Source organism: Musca autumnalis, unplaced genomic scaffold, assembly GCF_047663935.1.
Source record: "Musca autumnalis isolate F117 unplaced genomic scaffold, ASM4766393v1 scaffold_2, whole genome shotgun sequence".
NCBI classification, from domain to species: Eukaryota; Metazoa; Arthropoda; class Insecta; order Diptera; family Muscidae; genus Musca; species Musca autumnalis.
The window spans coordinates 133,848,185-133,867,550 of NW_027411755.1; the positions used below are offsets into that span (position 1 = coordinate 133,848,185).

The following is a 19,366-nucleotide window of genomic DNA, read 5'->3' on the forward strand; positions in this document are numbered from 1 at the left end:
GCACGCCTTCATATAGCCCCCATGGAAAGGTACCTCCCGATTTTCGGTATTTTGAAGGTTGTGACTTTAATATTCCACCAAAATGGCTGCAATTTGGTATTAAGTCTTCGTTGGCGATATAAAACTGTTACTCAGAAATTTGTCTGTACAGGTCGACGTCTTCATATTGCCCCCATTTCCGACTAAAGTTCGTCGGTATAGGTCCACGTTTCGATATAGCTCCTTTGAACGGTACCTCGCGATTTTCGTAATACTGAAAATTGTGACGTCAATATCCCACCGAAATGACTGAAATTCGTTATTTAGTCTTCCAAGGGGTTATAAAATGTTCCAAAAGAGTATTATCAGTATATATCCACGTCTTCCTATATCCCCATAGAAGTGGCAGTATTTTGGATTCTATATGGGTAGAAAACGTACAGGCAACATTGCAAGTTCATATTTTGGTATATACCCCATATTAAATAATTCCACATTTTACGTGTTTGTAAGGTTGTACGATAAGGGTTATGATTTTCTGACCTTTTTTCTCAGAAAATTATTTCCTGTTGCCTGACAAAATCAGTTGCAGTCTTCAAGATTTGTTATGTAGAACAGCCACTCGAATGTACAGACATGGTTAGATAATCTCCTAATAATTCGTAGTATGTAAAGAAATGAATTTCCATGAGCTTAAGTGACTAATAGTTGTGGCTCACAAACGGAAGGATCCCTACTTACATTGAAAGCTTGGCTCTTAACTTCATTTCTTGTGCCACATACTTCATTATTTTTCCATAAATAACTACATCCACCTCGTTGAGATAATATAAAAAAGCACTAGCACTTAACATAAACCTGCGAAAAAATACAACTAAGGACTCGCCTTACAGATGAAAAGAAAAAAAAGCCAACCAGCAATAATTTATTTGGCTTGGAAGGCATAAAAACAAGAGGCATTCCTGTCCAATGAGCGCATATACAAGTGGCAATAAACAGAGCAGATCCACAAACAGATACCAAAGGTATTAGCGAGAGCGAAAAAAAGAGCTCGACACAAAAAAGTAGAAAAAAGAAGAAATGCAATTGTTAAGTAAGACATCATTAAAATGAATATAATACTAAATGCTCTTCCACACAATAATGGTACAAGTATGACAACAATTTCTAGCATAGAAAAGGGACCTTGTGACATTTGTTAACGGCAATGGAGCGCCCCACCGCGGTGTTGGGGTGGTGCAAATGATAATTGTTAAGACATGCTAAGGACCATAGTCAATGGTACAACGGATGTTTTAAAGGTAATGAAGTTAAAACAGCTTTAATTTACTACATTTAAAATATAATGGGAATGGTAGCTTTGGAGCGAAGCACATGCATAAATATTTAATGGGTCTGTAAGTAAGAGTGGAATACATGCAACAGTTTCCTTCTAAGTAACCAGGAAACGGAAAGAAACATTGCCTCTGCCACAGCATGATGTAGAGAATAATAAAGTAACACAAACAGTAAAATCTGTGTGTGCGTAATTCATTGTAAATGGCTTAACACAAGTTAACTTTGTTATTAATGTTAAAGCTGCATATTATGAAATATTTGCAAATATAAACAGTGTTGTCATTGTAGATTTTAGTTCTTGGTCGAATTGTTAAAGAAAATGTTGTAAATATATGAAAATAAACAAGTAAAAATCGTTATGTTCGGTCGGTCAGAAAGTTGTAAACGTCGAAAACGTCATATACCCGTAGAAAACAAATAAAAAGTAGTAAACGTCATAAACCTCCAAAAATATATGTTACTACCATGTTCTTCACTAATACTTATTATACAAGATTGTCTTGGCTATTAAAGAGACTCCATACGTTGTGTACAAGTTCCGATACAGGCGTATGGACTTGTAGGGATTCTAAATCTACAGACAAGTTTTAGAGCCAAAATTAATTGTTGTCAAAAGACGAACAACAACACTTTTATGAATATAGACAACACAACAAGTATTCAGGCGATACTTACGTGTTGCTATTGTGAAATTGGTGGTGTAAGTTAAATGAAACACTGAATTAAATTTATAGACCCAGACGGTCTTTACTTTGGTTTATTTTATATTTTATTGTTTTGCAGCAAAGTTGCTGCTTCTGTTTCAAAGGTGTATGATTGTTATGATGATTTGACGTTTTGAGAGGGCATTTCTTTTTCACATGACATTTGCTTTGCCGCCAACAAATGATAAAGTCGAGGTTCTCAATATCGATAATTTTACTTCTAACTGATGATTAGCTCCAAACCTCGACACTTTGTTTGAAAATATAAACATATTTTTTAAATAAATAAAATAATTGAACAATAAATTAGATTACGCACTTTGCACGCCATCTACAATACATCCTGAACACTACCACTACTTTACGTATGATTCATAAGTAATATTAAAAATAGAATATAGTCTTGATAATCCGCATATCACATGTTTTGGCAATGTCCGGATTATCGGATTGTCCGGATTACCGAGTAGTTATAAAAACATATAATTTTGTAAGTTAAAATCGTTAAAACGAAGTCATGTTAGGCAAATATCATGGGTTGCGACCATTTTTAGACTGGGAACAGCTGTCATGGCTACCAAATTTACTCCTTAATTTTACTCCTCCAGCGTAATTTGGTGACATTTCCCGTGTATTTCCATAGTCTATTTTTTTTACTATTGGTGTATATTTATTCATAGCCCATGTACGGATCTTGGTTTTCAGAGTCCATGGAACACGAGCCTCTTACGACTTCAGATATAACTTCAAAATCCCAATGCCCTCATCTCATTATGGTGAATATATTTTAGTCATTTCTATGAACATCAGCAACTGATTTTATCTCGTCGTCAAAACTAAAAAAGGCATTGTTTTATATTAATGTTATATCCTTGGATGCATAATTACGAGAATACAACAATCCCTGTTGCCGGTAATTTTGTATATCAACAAATGAAAATAAAAGGACTCATACGTTTTTTTAATAATGCACGCAGAAAAATTTGTGTTAGAAATATGTTTGGATCCAAACAAATATATGTTTGGATCCAAACATAATATGTTTGGGTCCAAACAAATATATGTTTGCAACATTTTGTAACATATCTCAATTTGATATGTTTGGGTAAAACATATTTTTTTATGTTAGAACATTTTTTTCATGGGTGGAGAGAGGATGTTTGTCAACGAGAGTAGTAACAGTGCTCTCGCGGCTGTGGAATGCTGTTTTGTAATGAAGAGTTGTGTGTATTGTAGAAGACGTAGAAGCGAAGAAGGGGGCTTTGGAGGCATGTATGCGTCAAACTCGTGTGTTTCTTGTTTTGTTGTTGTTAACCAACTTAGCAGGAGAAAAAGAAAAGAAGAAATGATATGAATTATATTTTTTTCTTTCTTCAGTGTTTTAGATGCCTTTGTAGAGTCAAGACGGTAAAGTGAGTGAATAAATCAGTGTTTTGTGTTTTCTTAAAGAAATTGCGCTTTTAAGTAAATTAAATGCCCAATACATTTTATAATTGAATCGGAAAGTTGAATGGAATTATTTTATTGGACAAGGAAGAAATCGCATTTAATATTGGTAATTACATACATACTTATGTATATTTGAAATATGGCATATCCATATTTATTTATTACATTACATAATCATTTGATTCTAGATGCCGATTCCCCGCTGATGATTTCAACTATGAGGACAATTTGTTTTATTTCACAACTAAGAAGAAGCGTTCAACTACGTTTCTATATATTTTTCCTTTTTAAAAGTGTGACTATTTACAAATTATTTCAATCAGTTTTTCTTTTATTAAAGTGTGTTATGTATTTCTTTGGAATTTTGTATGTACCTATGTGTTTGTTGTTCTTTTGCATTTTAATAAACAACCTCAACATTTGTGTGTATACTATAGAGATAGCGAGTGAGTTCTTACTGAGAGCAAGTGAGCACACATTTCTTTATGTTTGGGACTGTTGAAAACATATATATGTTTACTGCAAAATATGTTTGGGACATATGTTAGAGAGGCCGTTTTTTTTTTGCCTGTGCTTTTAATTTCGGCAATTAACGATAATTTTCAGTAAGGTGGCGACCAAAAAAGTAATCGTTAAGTTCTGCCTATTGCAAGAGTGCGGTCATCTTTTATTTGAACTTTTCATTCATAATTACTAATGTTACCGATTTTTGTCAGTAACACAAAAAATTAGTTAGAAAATCTAAAAACTAATTAGTAGCTTAGTTAAACGCTTTAAATGTTATAAACATTTCTAAGTAAAATATCCTTGGAATACATTATATACTCCTAAGGTACTTTCTCACTAATCAGAAGGCTAATTCCTTTAGAAGAAACGAACATCTAACATAGGATTTTAAGGGAAGTAAGCTACCCCACACTAGGTTTAATATACTGTTGCCATTTGGCAGATTTAGATAGTTAATTCCATATTGTCTGCATAACTGAGTCAACAGTGGCTAGCCAAAAATGGGAGATTTTGACCGAAAACTTTGAAAAACTTAATTTTTTTTATTTGTACACCAACTGCTATTGCAAAGAACGAAAACGTCAATAAATAAATAAGAATATAATGCTCAAGATAGGAAAAAAATATTGATGTCCGGATTATTGAGGTACGAAAAATATGAGATGTCCGGATTAAAAAAATTCTACAGTCCGGATTACTGCGTTGTCTAGATTAACGAGTGTGCAGATTATCGAGACTATACTGTAATAATAAAATCAATTTTATTATTATAAAACATCGATTTTTAGGTTATAAAATTCGATTGTTTACTCTGTTAAAAACTGTGTTTTGACTAGGTTTACAACGTCTGAAATGTATGCCAGATACGTCATAATTTCCAATAGACTATCCATGGCATCCACAATAAAATATTATGAACTAAAATTGAATAATTAGACTCCTTTCCTGTCCACAATTTTAGGAGGAGAAGTTTTTCGGCGCGTTTCATACCCTCCACCACAACTGTATTGATGTAAACATAAACAATTAGTAACTATGTATTAAGTTCTTTCTCCAGGTTAAGTATTGTTCCTATACCGACAAATTTCAGGTGGAATGTTTTATACCAAAAACGAAGACTAAATGCAAAATTTTAGCCATTTCGGTAGGATATTGGGGCTAAAACCTTCGTAATATCGAAAATCGGCAGGTATCGTTCTATGTTCTATATCAAAACGTGGACCGTTGTTGACAATTTTTTGTGGAGAAGGTTCTTGACCGCACGGAACCTCAAATAACAATTAACGGGTAGTTTAGTAAAAATGTAGCTAAAGCCCTCAAAAAATCAAAAATCAGGACGTGCTGACAATTGAGAGGTACCGTCATATGGGAACTTTAACAAAACATGTACCTTTGTTGGTAATTTTTGATGGAGAAGTTTTGTGACTGCAGGGAACCTCAAATGCCGGGTAGTACAGTCAAAACATTTAGATAAACGCTCAAAATACCGAAAATCGGGAGGTAGAAATTATATGGGGGATATACCAAACAACTTTAATGTAGGGAACATGAAATGCAAAATTACGGGTAGTTCAGTCAAAAAAAATTAGATAAAACCCTCAAAATACCCCCAATCGGGAGATACCGTTCTATGGGGGGCTATACCAAAACAAAGACCTATGTTGGCAATCTCTGACAGAGAAGCTGTGTGACTGGGAACCTTCAATGTCAAATCACGGGTAGTCAATAATTGTAGATAAAATCATCGAAATACCGAAAATCGGGAGGTACCGTTATATGGGGGCTATATCAAAACATGGAACTATATTGACAATTTCGGATGGAGAAGTTTTGTGACTGTCGAGAACTTTAAAAATCAAATTAAGTGTCTTTCATTCAAAAAATATAACCCCTAAAAACGTAAATCGTGAGGTACCGTTATATGGGAGCCATATCAAAACATGGACCTATGTTGACAATTGTTGGTGGAGAACTTTCTTGTCTACAGGGTAGTTCAGTCAAAGGATGTAGCTAAAACTCTCAGAATGTTGACAATATCTGACGGAGAAGATTTGTGACTGCAGGGAACCTCAAAAGTCAAATGACGGGTAGTTCAGTAAAAAAATGTAGCTAAACTTCTCAAAAACAAAAAATCGGGAGGAGGGCAAGACATGAACCATCGGGAGGTACCGTTATATAGGAGCTATACCAAAACGTGGACCTATCTTCACAATAATGGAGAAGTTTCGTGACTGCAGGAATCCTCAAAGGCTGAATTACGCCTAGTTCAGTCAGAAATGTAGCTAATATGCTTATAATACCAAAAGTCGGGAAATAAGTTATATGATCTGCCTATGGAAAAAAGAAACCCAAGTGCATAAATATAGCGTTCCATCACAATTATTGTAGAAACATGAGTGATTAAAATGATTGAAGTTTATGTGGTTTCAGACGAAGCGAAGGTATTTAAACAATGGTTTTAAATAGGAATTTATTCATTAGTCTGATCCAGACGATGCCATGGACGTCAAGAGAACATCACTACTGGCTGTCTTCAAGAACGCGGAACTGTTCTCTTGTACTCAGTAAGGGCCCGTGGTATATAACGAATAAGGAAATTGTGCTGAAGCTCATTCATTCGGGAAATATATATGTACGTCTAGGATATCAACCTGATCGAACGATTCTTCTCAACGAATCAGTACAGAGTGGTCCATGCCATTGGCCAAAAACAAAAGTAATTTATTAGGTACATAATGGGTATCCATTACCTCTTAAGGGGCTAAGCTTTTCAAAAATTATAATTTTTACCTCTTCATTCTAACGGCCCACTTCGAGAACAGCGCCAGAATAGAGAAAATGCAAGTAACTGATTTCTTCAGTGAGTTCTGCACAAAAGTTAAGTGAAAATTAAAAATTAATACAAAGGTAAATTTATTTTAGAATGACCGATCTCGGTAAGGCGTTAGCTTTATTTTAATGCAGTAGTTTATATACTAAGTTATTGTGTACATATGTTATTTAAAGTGTGTGTTTTGGAGTATCATTTTTCGACAGTAAAATTGCAGTTCAGGTAGATTTTTAATTATATTCCACCTAAATTCTTTAACGGGATAAAATTTACGTTAATAGTGATGGTCTTAAGACTCTAAAATCAAAATATGACTTGTAACATTTTGCAAAAAATGTAAAGTGACGTCGTTGTAATTTGGTAAATTTTATTGTGACATTAATATAGCCTATGTGGTGTTTTATTCCACATATTTCCGTTTTGTTTTTATCGTGCTACAGCTTTATTCGTTAACCTTTCATATGCGATTATAGTTGTACAAATCATTACACCCTCCACCATAATATGGAGGGTATAATTAAATTTGTCATTCCGTTTGTAACCTTAAATTTTAGGTATTTTAAAGGTTTTAGTCGCATTATCCTAAAGGAATATGTAAAATTTGGTGTGTTGTCTTCGTTGGGGACATACAATCTTCAACATAGGTTCACGTTTTAGTATAGCCCGCATATAACGGTACCTCCCGAGCTTCGGTATTTTCAGGATTTATCTTCAATTTTTAACCGTACTAGCTGTAATTTGGCATATGATGTTCTCAGTTGTCTCGAAACTTCTCCACTAAAAATCGTTAACATAGGTCTATGTTTTGGTATAGCCGCCATATAGCGGTTCCTACCGATTTTCGGTATTTTGAGGATTTTAGCTAAAATTTAACCGCACTATCTGTAATTTGGCATTTAAGGTTCACCGTGGCCACGAAACTTCTCCACCAAAAATCATCAATATACGTCCATGTTTTGGTATATCCACCATATAACGGTACCTCCCGATTTTCTGTATTTTGAGGATTTTAGCTACATTTTTGGACCAAACTACCTGTAATTTAATAGATAGAAACTTTTATATAGCCCCATAGGCAGAACCTTTCACTTGGTTGAACACATTTTTTAGATTAGATTAGGGTATCCAGGGTCCAAAAATGTTTTCACCTAAAATAGTGAAATGAAACTAATTATTCCATTTTAATTCAGACTATTTTATGGTGGAGGGTATAAAAAGTTCGGCCCGGCCCAACCGATATGGCTTATCTTCGAATTTAAACTAAGTTTGGACAAAATATTACGAAGGCCAAATTTTGGACAGAATCGGCAGATCCGTTTGAAAGTTATCTTGCTCTCCAACCACTATACACGGGGTCATAGGGTTTTTTGCAACTTTCAAATTATTTTCTCAAGAAGTATGGACTTTCCTCTAATGAAACTTGTATCGTCGCATGGGAGGCAGTGAGTACAAGTTGTTACAAAAAATTAAAGTGATTCGAGAGCATTTCCTAAACTGAACTTCTGAGAACTTTTGTGTGAGAGGTTCCCGAAGGAGTGGACCGATTGAGTTCATATGGAACCTCATCTATGATTCATAGATTTGACGATGTGCAAGGTACGTACCAAATCGTTTACTTCCTTCAAGAGTTATCGTGCGCACAAATTTTTCGAACATTCTCGAACTTTTGTGGGGAGGTCCCGGACAGAATATTACGAAAACCAAATTTTGGACCAAATCGGTTGATCCGTTCGAAAGCTATCGTCCGCTCCAGCCAAAGGCACAACCTTTTAGGAATTAGGAAAAATAAATACAAATTAATTATTTTTGAAATATACCTTTGCAAGGGGACTATCTCTGAAGTTGGAGAGATCTTGGTCATTCTTGGTAAGAATATTCCTTTTTCTTCGAAAGCGTTAAAAGATATACTCCTTTGAATATACAACTCAAATATCTTTTAATTAATTATTTGAATTGCTTCGTTTTACTTTCAATTTTGTTGTTTTAAATTTTACAACAACTGTTTCTAGATAAATGAATCTAATACTCTTGCTTTTCTCTTTCATTTCAGGTAAGTTTAGATTGGCCAACAAATTATGGTAACTATTGGCATTAAGTTTAAATATAACAATTATAATTGTTTCCATTCCGATGAAAAGTGTTGGCGTTTACACTGGAAGAAATTAAACTAACCGACCAAATTTTTCAAAAAAAAAAAAAATCCCAAATCTTTAATATTAATGTTAACACACTCTTTACGTTTTGCTTCTCGTTTTCATTTCCACCCAAAGTCACAGCCATTCCACAGACCATAAACATTTTGGTTTCCACTCAATTGCTGTTTGGATTTGCTTGGAGCCTGAGACTTTCTTTTGGTATTATCTTAAAAGACAAAAGCGAAGAATAAACAACAGGACACCCCGACCATGGTTATGGCCGCAAATTATGATCCATTTTCTTTTCGTTTTATGTTTTGCCTTTGTCGGCGTTATCTTTGCTTGGTGGCTTATATTAAATTAAGTGTCTGGTCGACTGCTGTTTGTTTGTTTGTTTTCACAAATTTTAAGAAATTATTATGCCTTTTGAAATAAGAATTTAAAATTTAGTTGAAATTTATTTAATGTTTTGTAGAAATTGTTTTTATATGCAAAAATAATTAAGTGAAAATTATGTTAATGAATTAGACATAATAACCGAAGAAAAAAAGCAAGGAACAATTGTGTATTCCAAGATTTTCATTAGCATATAAAAGGAAAGGAAAACTTAGTCACCAAGCAAAAACGGTATCGCGCCTGAAAGTAAACGACGTTAGTGAACGTTTCAACATACTCGTAACATTGCATACCTTTGTTTTCATGGAGTTCCTCAAATGATTGTTAACATATATTTAATTATTCCCTCTACCATAGAATCGAGGGTATATTAAATTTGTATTTCCGTTTGTAACGCATTGAAATAATCATTTGCGACCATATAAAGTATACACATATCGCTCATTTACTCAAAGAGTGACAAATCTCAAAAAACCCAGTTTCGAGAAAAACGCGTTTTAATTTGGCGGTTGAAATTTGACTTCCCAACTGAAAGAGATTGTTACACAAATACTAAAATAAATACTTGAACCATGTTTTGCAAACAGCTAGCCATATACCAGTGCTAAATTTCTGTGCAGGATCAAGCATGAGTTGATGTGTTTAAGTGCTTCATAAACTCAAAAAGCTTTTGTGTTGAATTATACGAAGCTCGTAGTAAATGAGCTATAACTCGTCGAGTTTTTGAGATATCAGCATCATTGGACACAAGATATAGTGGAAGCCGTAGACAAAATATAAATTAACTCAGAAAACGCGTTTTTTGATTTCTGCCACTCTTTGAGTAAATGAGCGCTATATATACTTGATCAGGATAAAATTCTGAGTCGATATGGCCTTCTCCTTCTGTCCACCCGTTTGTTGAAATCACTCTAGCGCACTATAGGTAATTTAGACAGGTTTTTAGGCAAAAAGTCGATTTTTGCACTCTTAATAACGCGAGTTTTCTAATTTGATTCGAAGAAAGAACATGTCAAATTCTATGGATGTGCAATTTGTTTTTAAAAATACTCAAAACACGCTGTATAATTCGAAGTTAAAATCAAAATTTCGAAAACAAAATAAAAAATTTTTAAAAGATATAATTTTCCTCAAAATATTTTTTACAGCAGAAAAAATCGTCATATAGGATAAAACCTAAGGTTTTTTTTACAAAATTATAGTTTCATATTATAGACTTTTACAAAATATTCCAACTCTGTCTGAAATTCTGCCACCGGGAATATCTTCAGCAAAGGGTTCTGAATCAACTACATAATTACCAAGGTGCGAACTTTTGCGTTTTTTAATTTATCACTTTTTTAAAGGTGCCCACCTTTCAGAAAAAATATTTTTTTTTTTAATTTTTTGTTTGGTGAAGGAAATATTAAACACAAAAGTGCATCCTATTTGGACTAAAAGGACATTTTCTCTAAAGAAATATTCACCATGTGTTCTAAAAATGTAGAGATGTGATGTGGTCAACATTTTTGTTAATTGTAGCAGTTCTAACTAGGGGTCATGAAAAAATAGTCATCAAAAAAATAATATTTATAAAGATCTCTTCGCGAATCAATATTTTATTTGGGGTACCAGTATTTTAGTTCATTATAACCGTTTTCTTTTGTTTTAACCGCATTCATTAGATTGGAACGAATAAAATAGGTAAAATGAGAATAAGGGTTAGGGAAAAACTTCTTCATCTGTAAAAGCTTACTTTTAAATATCATATGTTAAAATGTTTGAAATTCGTCGCTATCCGCTTGTGCTTTAAAGCGGGCCTGTAAATCCTAACAAATTGTAAAAAGTTCTATTCGCGGGGTAACAGTTTTTGTTCATTATAATTGTGGGCGTTTTAAGAAGTTGAACGTGTGTACAAATGTTAAGAAAAATTCTTTGAAAACACAAAACTTTGTTCGTTGTAAACGTAGTTTCTTATAACCGATGTTCGCTATATCCGAATTCTACTGTGTAGTCTTTGTGTTAAATTACTTTTGCATACAAAGCGCTAAAAATTTATAAAAAGACCATAAGTCCACCGCTATAAACATTTGCCTCAAAAGCAGGCCAAATTACCTATAGTGTAGCGACCGCAATAATTAATCTAGAACGCTACATTTTTGCACCCAAATGTCTTTTTTCGATATCCAGGTCAAGTTCGAAGATGTGCTATATCGGGCCACGCTATGGTATGGTCCCTATATAACGGTACTTCCCGAGTTTTGGTATTTTGAGGTCTCTAGCTACATTTTTTGGCCGAACTTCCGTAATGTAATATTTAAGATTCACAGTCGTCATCATTAACATAGGTCCATGTTTCGGTATAGCCCCCCATATAACGGTACATCCCGATTTTCAGCGTTGAACTACCTGTAATTTGACTTTTTAGGTTCCCAGGGATCATAAAGCATATCCATCAAAAATTTTTATACCCTACACCACTATGTGGGGAGGGTATTATAAGTTGGTTTTGGCCAAAAAGTTTGTAACGCATCGAAATAATGGTCGTAGACCCATACTTATATATACCAAAATGAATGTCTCGACGAGCTGAATCGATCTGGCTATGTGTGTCCGTCCGTCAGTCCGTACGTCCGTCTGTCCGTCTGTCCATCTAAAACTTGTAATCACGCTACAGGTCGCAATTTTGATCGGATCGTCACCAAATTTTGGGTGTTGATGAGGGTCGGATAATATTCAGGGGTCGGAATGGGCAAAAAACTTATTTGGGGAAAAAGTCAACGTTTTATTTCAAAGCGAATTTCTCCGCATCTATAATGGGTATATCAAAAGCAATACCTGCTACACGCAAAAAAAAAACGGCCTCTCTAACATATGTCCCAAACATATTTTGCAGCAAACATATATATGTTTGCAACAGTCCCAAACATAATATATGTTTGGGTCTGCAAACAAATATATGTTTGGGTGGAAACAAATATATGTTTGGGTGCAAACATATATATGTTTGGGTGCAAACATTTACATGTTTGGGTGCAAAGGTATTTATGTTTGGGTGCAAAGATATATATGTTTGGGTGCAAACAAAGATATGTTTGGGTGGAAACAAAGATATGTTTGGGTGGAAACAATTTTATGTTTGGGTGCAAACATTTTATTTGTTTGGGTGCACAAAAATACAAACCCAAAAGGCACAAAAAACAAACACATGCACCAGTGGGCGCTTACTGAGAGCAAGGGAGCGTAAAATTCAATGTAAAACACTTTAAAATGTGTGCTCACTTGCTCTCAGTAAGAACTCACTGGCTACCTCTATCGTATACACACAAATGTTGTGCTTTTTTATTGAAAGACAAAAGAACAACAAACACATAGGTACATACATAATTCCAAAGAAATACATAACACACTTTAATAAAAGAAAAACTGATTGAAATAATTTGTAAATAGTCACACTTTTAAAATGGAAAATATATAGAAACGTAGTTGAACGCTTCTCCTTAGTTGTGAAATAAAACAAGTTGTCCTCATAGTTGAAATCATCAGCGGGGAATCGTCATCTAGAATCAAATGATTATGTAATGTAATAAATAAATATGGATATGCCATATTTCAAATATACATAAGTATGTATGTAATTATTTTCTTCTATTTCTATTTTCTTCCTTGTCCAATAAAATAATTCCATTCAACTTTCCGATTCAATTATAAAATGTATTGGGCATTTAATTTACAAAAAAGCACAATTTCTTTAAGAAAACACAAAACACTGATTTATTCACTCACTTTACCGTCTTGACTCTACAAAGGCAACTAAAACACTGAAGAAAGAAAAAACAAAATAATTCATACCATTTCTTCTTATCCTCTTCGCCTGCTGTTAACAACAACAAAACAAGAAACACACGAGTTTGACGCATACACGCCATCAAAGCACCAAAGCCCCCTTCTTCGCTTCTACGTCTTCTATTATACAATACACACAACTCTTTATTATAAAACAGCATTCCGAAGCCGCGAGAGCACTGTTATTACCCTCATTGACAAACATCCTCTCTCCACCCATGAAAAAAATGTTCTAACATAAAAAATATGTTTTACCCAAACATATCAAATTGAAATATGTTACAAAATGTTGCAAACATATATTTGTTTGGGCCCAAACATATTATGTTTGGATCCAAACATATATTTGTTTGCAACCGGTCCCAAACATAAATTTGTTTGGATCCAAACATATTTCTAACATAAATTTTTCTGCGTGTAATGAAAGTAGAAAATATCACCTTTACAACGATGTACAGTAGGTTGTCGTAGGTGGTCAAACAAAGAAGAAATCGCAATAGTCGCTAATACAACCCATCTTTTTATTTTTACGATTTGAGTTATAATGACGAATATCACAGCCTTGGTTGGGGATTTTCCGAAAGCAAAGCCTGACTATGAAAGAAGAATATCCCACCTTTACAATGATTCATAGCGGGGTAGCGTAGGTGGCCAAATAACGGCGATATAGCAATAGTCGGTAATACATCCCATTTTTCAATTTTTTTTTTTCAAAATCGCGCTACAGGTCGCAATTTCGATCGGATTGTCATGAAATTTTGGGATTTAATGGGGGTCCCACAGAGGCAGAAGCGTAGTGATTTTGATGATCGGATAATATTCAGGGGTCGAAATGGGCAAAAACTTATTTGGAGAAAAGGTCAATGTTTTATTTCAAAGCCAATAGCTCTGTTTCTTTAAGAGGTATATCAAAAGCAAAACCTGGGAAGGAATGTAGAAAATATCACCTTTACAACGATGTACAGTAGGCTGTCGTAGGTGGTCAAACAACAGAGATATCGCAATAGTCAGTAATGCATCCCATTTACCGATTTTTTTGTAATCACGATACAGGTCGCAATTTTGATCGGATGGTCACGAATTTTTTGGGAGTTGGTGCGAGTCCCACAGAGGAAGAAGCCCTTTAAGTTTGGTGCTGGTCAAATATAATTCAGGAGTGGGAATAAGCAAAAAGCTTATGTGGAGAAAAGTCAACCTTTTTTCTTATGCGAATATCTCTGCTTCGGGTAGGAGTATTCCAAAAAGAAAGCCCGCCAATAGTAGAAAAAACAAGTGAGCCAAGGCTATAGTCGGGTCGGGGCCGACTATGTAATACCCTACACCACTACCCCTGTTCATAAGCTTTTGACTAATAAAATTCAAAGTATTAAAATTGGGATAGCTTAGCGCCTTTGCTCTGAATGTCTTCATTAACACAGGTCAATTTTTTTGAAACGCATTTAAGTGGATCGACAGTACAACCCAAATAAAAATGGAAAAGTGGGATGTATGCCAACCATCAATAGGCTTCTTTCTCTGTTAGACCCCCATCAACCCCCAAAACTTCGTGAGGTTCCGATCAAAATTTCGTAGTGTGATTGCACAAAAATGGAAAAAGGGATGCATTTCCGACTATTGTGATATCTCTGGTTTTTGACCACCTATGACAACCTACTTCACATCGTTGTAAAGGTGATATTTTCGACTTTCCTTGCCAGGTTTTGCTTTCGATATACCTCCTACAGAAGGGAGATATTAACTTTGAAATAAAACGTTGGTCTTTTTTCCAAATATTTATTTTTCACATTCCGACCCCTGAATAATATCCGCCCATTATCAAAAATAAAAGGGTTTTTCCTCTGTGGGACCCCCAATAACACGCAAAATTTCGTGACGATCCAATTAAAATTGCGACCTGTAGCGCGATTTCCAAAAAAGTGGAAAAATGGATGTATTACCGACTATTGCGATATCTCCGTTATTTGAATACCTACGCCAACCTGCTTTACATCATTGTAATGATGGGATTTTTTACTTTCATTGTCAGACTTTGCTTTTGGAAGGTCCCGAACCAAAGCTGTGATATTCGTCATTATTATTAAAATCGCAAAAATGAAAAGTTGTGTTCTATTAGCGGCTATTGCGATATCTTCGCTGTTTGACCACCTACGACAACCTACGTTGCAAAGGAGATATTTTCTACTTTCTTTAGCAGGTTTTGCTTTTGATATACCCCTTTTAGAAGCGGAGATATTCGCTTTGAAATAAAACGTTGACTTTTTCTCCAAATAAGTTTTTTCCCATTCCGACCCCTAAATATTATCCGACCATCACCAAAATCAATAGGCTTCTTTCTCTGTAGGATTCCCATGAACCCCCAAAATTTCGTGACGATCAGATCAAAATTGCGACCTTTAGCGTGATTACAAAAAAAAATGAAAAAATGGGATGTATTGCCGACTATTGGGATATCTCCGTTATGTGGCCACCTACGCCAACCTACTTTGCATCACTGTAAAGATGGGATTTTCTACTTTCATAGTCGGACTTTTTTTTGAAGATCCCCAACCGTAGCTGTGATATTCGTCATTATTATTAAAATCGCAAACATAAAAAGTTGGGTTCTATTAGCGGCTATTGCGATATATTCGTTGTTTGATCACCTACGAGAACCTACTTTACATCATTAGAAAGGCGATATTTTCTACTTTCATTGACAGGTTCTGCTTTTGGTATACCCCGTATAGAAGCTGAGATATTCGCTTTGGAAAAAAACGTTGTCTTTTTATCCACATAAGTTTTTTACCCATTCCGACCCCTAAATATTATCCGACCATCACCAAAATCAATAGGCTTCTTCCCCTACGGGACCGCCATCAACATCCTAAATTTCGTGACGATCCGATCAAAATTGCGACCTGTAGCGTGATTACAAGGTTTAGATGGACAGACGGAAGGACGGACGGACACACATAGCCAGATCGACTCAGCTCGTCGAGACATTCATTTTGGTATATATAAGTATGGGTCTACGACCATTATTTCGATGCGTTACAAACTTTTTGGCCAAAACCAACTTATAATACCCTCCCCACATAGTGGTGTAGGGTATAAAAATCTCCTTTATATTGATGCAAAGTATGTTGGCTTAAGTGGGCAAACAACCGAGTCAGTAATATATCCATTTTTTGTAATCACGCTACCGGTTGGAATTTTGATCGGATAGTCTCGAGATTTTGGGGGTAGATGCGGGCCCCACAGAGGAAGAAGCCTATTGATTGTGGTGATAGTCGGATAATATTTAGGGGTCGGAATGGGGAAAATCTCATGTGGAGACAAATTCAAAGTGTTATTCTTTGTGAATATATCGGCTTCTAGTAGGGGTATTCCAACGGCCTGTCAATAGAAAAAGAAAATATTACCTTTAAATTGGTGTAAAGTAGGTTGGCGAAGGTGGCCAAACAAGGGATCCAATTCTTCAATTTTTTGCAATAAGGCTACAGGTTGCAATTTTGATCGGATGGTCACGAAATTTTGGTTGCTTATGGGGGTCCCGAGAGAAAGAGGCATATTATGATTGATGGTATTCGGTTTATATTCCCTAAAAGAAATGTTTACCAGTGAAAAGCTTATGCACAGGGGTAGTGGTGTAGGGTAACACATGGTCGGCCTTGTCCCGACTATAGCCTTTGCTCACTTGTTAACATAGGTTCATGTTTCAGTATAGCCCCCATATAACGAACCCTCCCGATTTTTCGTATTTTGAGAGTTTTAGCAACATTTTTGACCGTACTACTGGTAATTTGACGTTTGAGATTAACAGAGATCAAAACACATCTCCACCAAAAATTGTTAACATTGGTCCGTGTTTTGGTATATCCCCCATATAAAGGTACCCCCCGATTTTCGGTATTTTGTAGAAATTAACTACTTTTTTTGACAAACGCCGTTTGAGGCTCCCAGTTGTAAGAAAAAATGTTTCAACATAGGTGCATGTTTTGGTATAGCTCCCATATAACGGTACCTCTCAATTTTCGGTATTTTGAAGTTTTAGCAGCATTTTTTAACCGAACTTCTTGTAATTTGACGTTAAAGTTCCCAGAGGTCACAAAATATCTCCACCAAAAATTGTCAACATAGGTGACCGAACTGCCTTTAATTTAACCTTTGAGGCCCATAGTTGTCACAAAACTATTTTATTAAAAATTTTCAACATAGATACACGTTTCGGCACCTCTCAATTTTCGATATTTGAAGTTTTAGCAGCATTTTTAACCGAACTTCTTGTAATTTGACGTTAAAGTTCCCAGAGGTCACAAAATTCCTCCACCAAAAATTGTCAACATAGGCCCACACTTTGGTATAGCCACCATATAAAAGTGCCGCCCGATTGATGCATTTTTTTGATACATTTTCTGACCTTATATAGGCATTTGTATTTCTGTAATCACAAAATATTTCTATTTAAAATTGTGGACAGGAAGGAAAATTAAATAATATAAGTTTCATGTTGGAGGGTATAAAAATTACGGCCCGGCCGAACTTAACGCTTTTTTAATTGCTACAGTATAGTCTCGATAATCCGGACACTCTTTAATCCGGACAACGCGGTAATCCTGACGCCAAAATTATGCAGACTATCGCACAATTTAATTTTCTTACCGTTTTTAAACCCGGCAATTTGATAATTCGGACATCTCTGAAATATGTTTCCGGATTATCGAGATTATACTGTACTAATTAATCTCCTAAAATTTGTTCTTTTTAAACAAATATGGTCTTACATTTTGCTATCACAAAGACATTATTTATTTTAAATTCATGCATTTAAAATTATTAAACGTTCGATTTTATCCTAAATGTCAATAAAGAACATTTTCAATCCATTTGACATATTACCTTTTTATTTAATCTTAAAATTGTAAATTTCAATCCATTTAAAAGCTTTAATGTGACAACTTACATCAATATTAAATAATATATTCACAAATATCCTGTGTCACATATACCGACAGGTGCTTGAATGTTTGTATGTATGTACATTTATTTAATTTTTTAAATGTACATTTTTGCACATTTTTAGTATCATTTACAACCAGTTTGTATAAATGTAATCATATACACACATATATCCGTCAATGTTTTTTGTTTTATCTCACAGATATAGAACTCATTAAATATGTAATTATTTGAAAAGGCAGATATCCAGCAATAACAAAAACAATGTATTTATCAAGCTTTAACATAGAACAAAAAACATTTTCATTGTATATCAAGTGTCAATAGTATATGTGCATTTATGTACGTACATACGTCATTTTATAAAGTACTAAAATACACCAAAATAAAATGTTAATAAAAATACAAACCATTTTCTTTACTCCCGTATTGGGCATTAACAGTCTGAATAGTAGAGTTGTACAATCTAGTTCATTGGAAAGATCTAGTTCAATAGTTCAGCTCTTTTAACTGAACTAGTTCAGTAATCTAGTTCATAGTTCACTATCCAGTTCAATCATTTGGATTAAAATCGTTCACTGGCTCTTAATCATTCGGTTGGTGAAAACGTATACATACACCAAATAGTACCAAACAACCCAATAATATAATTTAACTGCTCCGGAACAAAACTAATATATTTAGATATTTTTTTCATTCATAAAGAAAGATTAAGTTGGTATTAATTAACTAGGCGTTTACACAAGACAATTTGTATTAAAATACAACTCTGATTTCCTAACACATACATACATTTCTGGTTTGTCTCCCACCTGTACACAATTTTTTGACATTTTGTAAAAATAAGTGAAATATTAAGCCTGTCCGTGTACTCGATAATATGTAATAATTATTACGAATGTTTGGAATTTTGACTGCTGTACAACTGAAAAGTTGCTAAAAAAGGTTTTCAGCAACACTTAGTAAAAGTTATCGAGTAGTACAAGAACAGACCTACTAATTGAAATATGTTGGAAACAAAACAAATATGTGAATGGAAAACAAAAAGAAATCGATGATTATCATTCATAATTTTACAATTGTACTTGTAGTTGTACGGACGCCTACGTCACACAGGCAAGTTTTGGGTTTTTAACAATCAATACATGAACTCAACTGTCTTGTCATGTGTAAACGAAGGGTAAGACAAAACGTCCTTCATTTAGGTGGCTTATGTTGTGTGTGTGTTTTTTATTTTCCCCTTTTTTCTATCCAAAACAAGGCAC

The 19,366-nt window shown here is 34.5% G+C and overlaps 1 protein-coding gene across 4 annotated transcripts in view; it reads left to right on the top strand.

Annotated features, from left to right (window-relative positions):
- The window catches only part of LOC141394647 (uncharacterized), a 992,399-nt gene that overhangs the window by 702,022 nt on the left and 271,011 nt on the right, over positions 1-19,366 (top strand). The window contains exon 13 of one of the 4 annotated variants that reach the window (XM_073969385.1): positions 8,858-9,007. The exons of 2 other annotated variants lie outside the window; for them this stretch is intronic. In XM_073969385.1, coding sequence (XP_073825486.1) covers positions 8,858-8,889 — 32 coding nt within the window. In that variant the 3' untranslated portion in view covers positions 8,890-9,007. Of the gene's footprint in view, positions 1-8,857; positions 10,114-19,366 lie in introns of those variants that run through there. One more of the 4 variants, XM_073969384.1, reaches the window with a different exon arrangement.